This window comes from Seriola aureovittata, chromosome 13, assembly GCF_021018895.1.
Source record: "Seriola aureovittata isolate HTS-2021-v1 ecotype China chromosome 13, ASM2101889v1, whole genome shotgun sequence".
In the NCBI taxonomy this organism is placed as follows: Eukaryota; Metazoa; Chordata; class Actinopteri; order Carangiformes; family Carangidae; genus Seriola; species Seriola aureovittata.
In genome coordinates this window covers 6,988,378-6,999,217 of record NC_079376.1, presented here as the reverse complement: position 1 = coordinate 6,999,217, position 10,840 = coordinate 6,988,378, and the positions used below count along the sequence as shown (strand labels likewise).

Below are 10,840 nucleotides of genomic sequence, written 5' to 3'. Positions count from 1 at the left end.
ATGTGAGCTTTAAAATGCACACACACACACACACACACACACACCACACACACACACACACACACACACACACACACACACACACACACACACACACACACACACATAGTTTTAATAAGAAAAAGAAATGAAACAGTATAAGAATATGCAGAAAATAGAGGCAAAACAAGGTAGAAAGAATCGCAGTAATTCTGCAGTAGCAAGACTGAAGGAAAAAAAAATCTACTACATTGGAAATATATGCACATACCTGTATAGCAACACACCCATAATATGTACCTACATTGATTCTATCTTCTTTAAAATTGCTTTGTAGTTATCAATGACCCAAATCTAATGATCCTGCCGAATAGGTACTTTTTGTTGTTTCTAGAAGCAGACCACTGTGTTGAGCTTCATTCTTAAACTTCAGTCATTCACATCCATATACACATTGTTTCCACAGGACGTTTCAATCCACACTCTCTCAGGTCTGTCTGCCTTTTAACCTTTTCACTGATGAGTCAGAGTCACTCGCTGCTCCGTGTCTCAACGCCAAATCCCTTAACCTTAAAAAAAAAAAAAAAGTTGCAACATTGCAGTCTGGATTATATTGAATATCAGTTGGAATTAAATTTAGTTGCTAAGCAACCCAGTGAAATTTGCTTTCTAGTTTTGATTGTATTTGGTTGCCTGGTTACACTGTTGATTAGACATTCAGTGGAGTTGCATTCAGTTATTGAACTCATAGTGTGGCCAAATCACCTTATTCTTGAAGACAGAGCGCTCTGGCCAACAGGTGTTGGGGTTAAGCAGCAGAAGTAGGACATGTCAAGGTCATAGGAAAAGCCCTGACCTTTCTACTCTCTGCAGACCTCCAGACCGAGTTCCCAACTGCAGACGTCAGCATGTCTGCCAGTAACTATGTCTGATTTTCTCTGTCTGACAGGCGGTAAAAGCAGCAGAGGGACTGATTGGAGGGGAAGCTGGCAGCTTTATATCAGGAAAAGAGAGAACCTGCAGAGGAAGAGTTAGGGAGAGATGGAGACAGAGATGTGGATACATGGTGAGAAAGGGTACAGACCAGAGGGTATTTGTATCATTTTTCCACACTGTCGATATGAGTGTGTGAATTTCCCCTGTCCCAGTTCCATAAAATTAAAGTAATTAGGATCCCGTCAGGAAGGCAATAAAATTTAGTTAAAACTTGCAGGTGGAGTGTAAAATTCGATGTGTATGCATGTCAGAAACAGTTGGTGTTCTCATCTTTGCCACATCTTAGGCATGCCCACTTTTTTTTTTCCTTCTCTTTTTAGGTCATCTTTCTATTTAAGTCAATATGTGACTCCATGACAGAGGAGCCACATTTATCAGCAGTCGCCAGACGCTGTTTACCACCCCCACCTGCACACCACACCTACAGTTTAGCTGTCACACAAAGCACTCCCAGCTGGCACTGAGGGGGAGGGAGTGATGAGAGATGAAGGGAAGATGAAAACATAACAGACACAGAAAGGAAGATGGGAAGGGAAAAAGACAGATAGAGATGACTGAAGTTGGGTCGTGTATTAGCACTAATTTAATTCAGAGTATTAGAGGAGAACGGATCCTGTTGTTTGGGTTTTTTCCAATGAAACCAGAGGTGCCAGGGAAAGTGGGACAGTGGGTGTTGTCAGCAGAATTTACACTGATTTAAAGCAGCAACAGGACTTCACTGATGAACAAACCGCAACACTAACACTAAATCGGCAAAGTGAGCCAACACAGGCCAGTTTTATGAGAACTGTGTGGTATTCTTGGGTGTTTCCCTTTATGGTACCCAATATAGGAGAGGAAACCATGGAGATATAATCAAACAATACAGTCATTGCAAGAAAATAGACAGATGATAATGTTTAATGATATTAAGAGGGTTGCCTTAGTTTATGATAATGTTATAGGTGTTACAGCTGGTCAGTAAGCACAGTAAAAATGCCTTACTGTACTGAATAAAGTAACTCAAGGCTTTGTGCTTGGTCTAACGTCATTTTCTATTTACATAAATAATTTAAGTATTAATGCAAATACTTGCAGTTTGCTATGCAGTTGATATGGTTTAGTTTACCCACGGATCTTCTCACCAAAACTACAGTCCGCCTTTAATATTTAGCAGTGTCAGCTATCTGAGGTATTGTTTTTAATACTGCTGTCTCGGGCAGGTGTCCCTTGAAAAACTTCAGCAGTAATAAGAACATAAAACAATATACTGTGCCGATCCACGAAAAGATCATCCGGCTGTGTCCCCCAGGGGGAGAAAAACAACTGAAATATAATTAGAAGCATCCCAACTCCCTTTATCGGGTTTCATAACTCACTCATCTCAACCAGTCTGCAGAACATCATTTCAGCTTCCCCTTCCTGCATCACACAGGGAGCATCGTGTGAAGACCACACAGAGAGAGAGAGAGAGAGACACAGAGAGAGAGAGAGAGAGAGAGAGAGAGAGAGAGAGAGAGAGAGAGAGAGAGAGAGAGAGAGAGAGAGAGAGAGAGAGAGAGAGAGAGAGAGAGCTGCTGTCTCCGCTGATGGACAGGGAGCATACGGGAAAGGATAAAAATAAGTTGGAAATATAACAAGGACTCGCTGTATCAGTGAGGTGGAAAGGCTCTCGTGAAAAAGCTGGGGGCAGAATATTCTCGTTTTGGCTGAGTCATAGGAAAAGTTGCCGGGACAAAACACAATTTAATCTGTCTTCAAGCACTGACTGCGCCTCCTGTGAAGCGTCTCTAAAAAATTTGGAGCGGTGTGATATAGTGGTGTGATATAAGTATTTATGATGTTATTGAACTTCAGACCTCCTGACTTCACTGAGATCAATAACAGACAATCTGCGCTTAATCAATGTAATCTGTTTGTTCAGCCTCTGATGGGAGAGAGGGGAGGATGTGGGAGCAAAATGCAGGAGAAAAACACACACACACTTTGTGTTTTTGAAGTAGTTTTTCAGTGTGTACACGTGTTAAGGGGTTGCGGTAAGAATCTTTATTGTGTTATGTGGTTAACACAATTAATGATAATGAAGTGAGCCAAGCTTAACCACAAGCTTCAGTGTCAGGATGGTGTTAATTAGAGAGATGTAAAATATTATTAGACTTGGCCTGGAAAGCCTGATCAAGACCTCAACCTGGAAATAATTTTGTGTGTGTGTGTGTGTGTGTAAATCTAGGTCAAGAGGTTTGGCTGGTAGGAGAGAGTATATGAGTGAATGCAAGCTGTAGATTTTAACAAGGTAATAACAGAAACACCTCAACTGGAGAACATAGTTAGAATCCACACTTGATTTGGACTGACATGACGTCACAGTTTGCATATTTATTTCCACATTTTCAGATGAATGAAGTGAAAACCCCAGCTCAACGAACAACATGTGACTGAGTCGTGGCTGCATGTACGCGCAGTTTAAAACTTGCAACTACATTGTGAATACTGTAGCTATCCAAACTCGCACACATGTTTACGTATTGGGACAAAAGCAGAGAGCACAGAGTTACTGGGTGATTACATCAGTAGAGCCAATGCTACATTAATGTGTGTGTTTCCATCCAGGGTCCCCAGAGCGGACCCACGCCACAGTAGAGCAGGGCTGCCCTCGCGAAGAAAATGAACAACATCTGGACGTGGAAACTTCTACCTATTTCATCTAATGGGGGCTTTAAGGGGGTAAAAGGGTTAAAGTGAGTATGTGATTTGAGCATGTAAGGGGGGGAAACACCCAGAGCGTGTATGAGGGAGAATATTTTGAACTGTGCTACAGCATAAAGATCCTGTTAAGCCTGGTGTTTTGTCACCTCGCTGGGCTCCCCAGCACAAGTGAAACGTTTCATATGGAAAGTGACCTCAACTCATTGAAAGTCACATACATGTACACACACACACCTCTTTTTAAAGGTGTCACAGGTTTGGCTGAGCTGTAAATACAAGTGATAGAGTGCATATATATGGACACAAACACACACACACACACACACACACACACACACACACACACACACACACACAGTATACTTGGCACAAAGCTTGATTAGCTTTCATTTTGTTAGTTCTCACTTTGCTAAATGTAAAAATAAAGATTTAGTTTGACAGATATTGACTGAAATCAACATCACACAGCACTCACACGCTGCAAATATAACAGTCAGGCCTTGACTTGCAGCCTGAGGCCAGGAAACTTTACATCTACTGCCACAAGACAGGACTGATACTCAACATTCATCATTTTCATACAACATTAATAATATATGAATATTCCTAAAGGCTAAAATGATTGTGGCACTACATAACGTTTAGAAAAATAAGCACTTTTACAACCACTTCACATCATCTTCCCTATGGGATTAATTACATTTCTTTTTACTGTACCACGTTGTAATGATCCTGTATCTGTATTCTCAGCTATACAATGTCAGTTACCACTGGTCTAATTCAGCTGAAGCTCCATTAAAGTCAAGACTTGATTTGGCCTGCCATCACATCCCCCACCAGATACGAGTCTCTACTGAACCACATCCAGACTGGCGGATGATGACTCCTGGACATCTCCATTAATGGTGGGCTGCTCATTAGCCGTCTCATTAGTTGTTTGGGGCTCATCAGCCACAGCACTGGTTGTCATGGTCTCACAAGCCACTGCATTCGCTGTCTGAGGCTCATTCACAGTCCCACTAGGTTGTGGAGGCTGAGAGGATGCTGTTGGCACTGCACTACCTGCACCATTGATTACTGCAGCTGTGGAACTGAATGTCTCTGTCTGGCTTGAAGCTGGGGATTCAGCAGTCATTCTGTCAGTTGCCTCGTGTGTGCTGGCCGTCCTGTTTGGTGCTGAGACCTGATCTACTGAGTGACTATCTGAATTTGCTTGATTGGCATCAAATGCTTGATTGGCTGCTGAACCGTACCTGATTTCTTGGCTGTCACTTGAGCAGATGCTGTTGTTATTGTTGTTGTTTGTCTGGTCCAGTGGCTGTGTGGTTGCAGAGGAAGCTGTTGTTATTTTTTTAGTTCCGGTTGGTGGATTTGCAGTCCACGAGTCCTGGTCGAACTCTGGAAGTTGATGGACGACTACTGGCATTGGAGTGACCTGATTTAACCCGATGGGCTCATTTGCTACATGGCTGCTTGTTGATGGCTGATTAGTAATTGCTGACTGCCAATTATTGGAGCAGAGGACAGCTGGAATGCTGCAGGCAGAAACAAAATCATAAGCAAGTCATTGATGTCAGTAATTGAATTAGTTTTAAAAAAGAATTCCCAATACTCTTGTTTCCTTTGTGAGACCAGATGTCACGAGTTGTGTCTACAAATGCATCTCTGTAGTTGGGCATCTCCATGTTAACAGCAATCTGTTGCCAACTGGGGTTATAAATAAAACTTAAATAAAAAAGTAATGGATGTTGTGTTGTGTTATATATATTTTAGAGTGGTATTTGGCTTCTGAATTTACAAGAGAACTGTTGAAAATCGTTTTAAATAATTTCCTTTCTGTCCTGAGCAAACAAAAACGCCCATAAACTTAATGAAAACTCCATGGAAGTGCTTTTTGTCAATGGTCCAATATGTCAACTTTTCAGGCACTTAAAAAGCCTTGTAAACTGCCTCAACACATAAAGGAACACCTCATCAAAGCTGCAATAATTAGAGGTACATGGGATTAATTGGACAGCTGCAAATTGTATTTTGATAATACTGTGCCGGGCAACAATGTTGTTGTTCTTGTCAAAAAAAGATCTAATAAAATTAAAGTATGTATATAAAAAAAAACTAAAAAAAAACAAGAAAAACCAACCACCAATTTGCAATTCAGATTCAGATCTTTAGGTGGTGCAAACCAGACAATACACACCTGGCCACCTGTTTCTGAAGCTCCTGAGCATGTTGGTTGCACTGGTCAAAGAAACATGCCTGAGCCTCCACAAAGTCAGTCAGGCTCCGCATGTGGTTGGTCTGAGAGGAAAAAAACAACAACATAAAACACAACACAAGACAAATAAACTACAAGGCAGATGTAACAACATCAGTTTGGCTCTGAATTAAAAATACTTAATATTTAAAAGAAAGAGGTAAAAGCTACTAATAAAAACAAACAAATGAACATAATGTGCATCCTTTATTGATGTGAGTTTTACAAATTACAATCTTCCTATTTGAGAGATAGTGAATGACAAACCACAGAAAAAAGTATTTACTTTCCAAAACAGAAGACACTATGATTTTTCTGGGAATGGGGTATTTGTTAGAAAAATGACAGAATCTTATTTCCTGTCTTTCTCTGTGTGCACATACGTGAGTGTTGCTGATTCCCTCCAGGGCCCGTCTTGTAATTTCTGTCTGTCGATCGAACAGACTCTGACAGATCCTGAGCTCCATCTCTGCCTACACACACACACACACACACACACACACACACACACACACACACACACACACACACACACACACACACACACACACACACACACACACACACACACACACACACACAAAATCATCTTTTAGTCTTTCCAATTATGTCCACAAATTACCAGCTTTGTTTCCGAAAAATTCCCATTAGCCCTGAAAGGTTTAAGTCTGAATCAGCTAAACAATAGCAAGAAAACTATTATTGCAGCTATCAGGACCATACTCAATTCTATACAATTTTATAACTATTGGCAGTGTTAAAACTGTCTCCCTCTTTGACAGCTTGAGGAATAGATAAACAAAGATAAACATGAACTTACCTGAGAGATTTCCTGAGCCCATACCTGTTTGGAGTAAAGAAACAGAGGAAGACAAGTAATGTACTCAGTGACCAAACAGCAAGTTCAGCTGTGTCTCTCCATGTGCATGTCCCTGTAAACAACCACTGACCTTCAGCCATTTAACACGCAGGAAGCTGAACATGTAGGAGACGTGAGACAAGTAGTCATCGTCCAGTGGGTTTGCATTCAGGTTCTGACAGAAAGACAGGAAAGAGCAGGAAGGTGAAATAAGAAGATATTATATGCGCTGTATGTTAGGGGAAAGAAATATTTTGTTGTGTTTTCCGGGCCTGATTAATGTACTGAAGTAAACTGATATGTATTCAAAGGCGATGTTTTCATTAGTGAAGGTCAGGACGCCATCACTGCAACTCACCCTGGCCTCTCGGTCGGCCTCGTGGGCTTTCCTCAGCCTAGTTTTAGCTATGTCCAAGTCCAAACGCTTGTTCACTAACATCCTGCGCTCATCCTATGAATAAACACACAAACACTTGTTTTTGTATATAAACAACATACTAAACATGAATGATGGAAAGAATAGAGAAAGAGATTCAAGACCTGAAAACATCTTGGTATATCAGTGTCACATTACGCAGATGACGGGTGTGTATGTGTGTTGTTTTACCTGTATGTCTCTGAATTCCCCCTCAGTGAAACTCCTCAGAGGGGTGAGAAAGTGGATGTTAGTGCTTTGGACTAACTTTCTTTCTTCCTCGCTGAGCTGCTTCTGAACTTCTCCACACCTTAGCAGTGCAGCTCCTAAGCACAAAACATACTGCAGTTTAAAAAGAAAACATACCGACAACATGCATGTCTATATAAATGAAAAAATGCTAAAATGACATGTTTATGCAAATATTTTTCCTTTTCCTTGTATAATTTCAACCCAGCATCTACAAACTATTCATGGATGCATGTGTAAATGATACTTAGAGACCAAGAATATTCAGAATAATTTACACTCACCATAGGGTGTGGTGGACCCAATCTCTAGCCCAGCCTGGGTCATTTGATCTCCCAGAGCCTCGAGGGCACGAGGCCGAGATGGGACGCTCCAATCCAGATGCTCATACAGCCGGTCCTCTAGCCGTGCTCCTGTTCATCAGGACTCGGGGGTCAATTCAGGTTTAAGGGTTTTCATGTCTAAACACCTACGAATTTGTCTAGATGTCTTTTCTATTTTCTTGGAGACTCCATTAATCTGTCAGTCCAAACTGTAACTATATAGACAGTAACTCATTTTTTATTGTTGTGTCTCAGCACATTGAATTTAAAATGAAATAATACCAATATAATAATACCATACCACAAATTTCACCTTTAATTTGAGCAGTATATATCAGTATAGAAAGAACTGTGTGGGAGATATAGCCCTTTAAACACACAGTGCCCAATCTGCCAGGGTTCAAATGTTACTCACGGGAAAACTAGAAAATATCCAACAATCTTGTAGTCTATAAGAAGCACAAGTCTTGTGGCTGAGGAGAAAATCGTTTGCATAGTGAAGAAAAGCCCCTGTATGACTGCACAGCAGGTCAAAATGCTCTCTAGGATGTAGGGATACATGTTTCCTTGTCAACGATCAAGAGAAGACTTCATGACCATAACCTCAGAGAATTCACCACAAGATGCAAATAAAAACAGAAATATGAGTGGATAAAAAACAGCCACCACCTCATCTTTCACACGTGATGGTGGTTCTGTTGTTTTTCAGGCCTGTGTGGCTGCTAATGTTACTGGCACATTGGCATTTGTTGATGATTTCACTCCCGACAGAAGCAACGGGATGAATACAGTGTTATACTGCAGGACTCTGTGTTAGTAACTTGTGCAACCTAAACATACAACCAATGCCTCGCAGTTTAACCTTGAGATAGATGTCAAAAGCAAGTGTCAGGATATTAACATACCACTAAACACACTACTTAACATCCTGCACACATGTAATACTGTATTTTGCAAGAAAAACTGCTGGAAACTGTACAGTTGCTGAAAACAGTTGGCCCTTCCCTATCCCACACATATTAGGTAAACCTAAGGTAAACAAAAAGGATTCTATAGAGCAACTAAAAGCCCTCGATCGATAGATAAACAAGACATGACCTGCAAATATATCCTTGATGCTGAAAAGAATGTATGAGATTATTATTTCTGGCAGCTGAATGGTCTCATTATTTGACAGACTGCAGACCACATCCACTCATAATTCCATTATCTGAGGTAATTGGATTCAAACAGGCAAAAGAATAACCATGCCGATTCATCTGAACAGGCCAATTGCAGTCAAAGCAAACAGAAGAGCACACAGGAGACGTATTTATCTTCTGAGAGCAAATAAAGCTGAAATATTGGGCCTCAGAGGTAAAGACTCGTAGTCATCATTCGGTGGTTTTATGTAGAGAACCATAATCGCTAGTACCCACTTGAAGGTAGTGCCCGTAACAATCTGATTTGGTGAAGATGTCTTTGTCGGGACAAATGTCTGGGCATGCATGCACAGTACAACATACTAAGTGTACAGGTATCATATGTATGAAATATTTTGTTTTTAAGTAGTTGATATATATTCTCATTGAAATCATAGCCACAGAAACAAACACTTTTACTAAGTGATATATAAATACTAGTTATTGACTTCTCTCCACTGAGAAGTATGACAGATAAATATTAGGTAGTTTTATTTATAAAAGAGGTTCATCCAGACAATAGTCCTTTTCACAATGTAATAAAGGTAAATAATCTAAAATATTAGAGGTCACTGTGGAGGCTGAGCTTCATGTGATAGATTTTTACATTAACTAATTATCAAAAATACAAATAATAATAATATTTGTCTGTGTTGAAATGAGACCTTGATAAATTGAGCTCACAGGACTTGTTTTACAATCCAGTATTGTAATTGGCAGTCAAGTCTCTTTCCGGGACCTAAAGACAACCAAAGAATAAATAAACAAGCCAGTCTCTCTCACCGGGGTTAGGCTGCAGTAAAACCTCAGTCTGGCAGATTATCTTGTCCGTGCAGGTCTTGGTGGCGTCTGCCAGGGCCAGGAGCTGCTCCAGACCAGGCTCCAACTCTGTCTTGTCCGCCTGGCCAATACTCTCCTCCGTGTACTGGAGCGGGATGACAAGGATAACATTAAAGCTTCAACCACTTAAAAAATTAACTGATTATTCGTTGAGGTAGTATTTATTTGAATTGTAATTGTATTAATTGTATTTTGATGCTATGAGAGGGACTCAATGTCCTAACACAGTCATTAAGAGTGATTAAAAAAGAAAATCTCAGGACTGTTTAATAACAATTAACCGCGAGCACAAGACAGTTTATTGAATAGTTAGCTAATTCTACCCGGTTCAGTGGCTATATTTATTTTCCTGCCGGTCTCGTTTACCTGAACAGCCCGGTTGATGAACTGACCAGCATCCACAGCCAACCGCGTCAAATCCATGACAACGTCCCCAAGGTCGCGCGCTGCCCCCGATGGTCCAACAAGCTGTTAACGGCCCCGCAGGACTGAGCTAGCTATAAAAAGCCCAGTGAGCAGCAACAGTCAACATACCTCGCCATGGCCTCAACCGCTAACCGCCACTCGCTTGTTAGCCAGATTATGGTTCGTTAACACCGACCAGCCGAGAACATAAAGCCGTCACAAGTGCAAGCACCTGCTTGCTCGAGCTATTGACAGTTTATTCTCCAGCCATGCTCAGTGCTTCCTCTGTCAAGCTGGCCGTATTTACTGATGGTTTACAGCCTCGGTTTGGCCATAACGGATGACTTTCAGTGTAGTACCAACGGGCGGTGAGCACAAGAATGATCTGTCTGTTTGTGAACCGTTATCTCCGTTAAGAATTCTACTTTGATGCCTCAAATGCTGGATGTAACGTCTAACTTTTTTTTTTTTTTTTTTTCAAACAGTGATATGTTTGGCAGCTAATGAGCAGTTTAACAGATACATATAAATAAATATAAATATAGACTTAAGCTGTCTCTAACCGTGAAAAAAATCATCTGATTGAAGACGTCTTTATCTTGATGATAGCCCCAAACTTCCGGGTGCGATTTTTCAAGATAAAAGCATAATATC

General features: G+C 40.8%; 1 protein-coding gene across 1 annotated transcript; it reads right to left on the bottom strand.

Moving 5' to 3' along the window:
- Positions 1-3,298: 3,298 nt before the first annotated feature.
- Positions 3,299-10,794, bottom strand: LOC130180164 (endophilin-B1-like). Its single transcript, XM_056393566.1, has 10 exons — positions 10,148-10,794; positions 9,725-9,866; positions 7,722-7,850; positions 7,381-7,514; positions 7,132-7,224; positions 6,865-6,948; positions 6,735-6,758; positions 6,298-6,387; positions 5,858-5,958; positions 3,299-5,195 (listed from the first exon to the last, which is right to left on the bottom strand). The coding sequence occupies exons 1-10, from the start codon at positions 10,202-10,204 to the stop codon at positions 4,511-4,513; spliced, it is 1,539 nt and encodes a 512-aa protein (XP_056249541.1). The 5' UTR covers positions 10,205-10,794; the 3' UTR covers positions 3,299-4,510.
- Between the last annotated feature and the right edge of the window lie 46 nt (positions 10,795-10,840).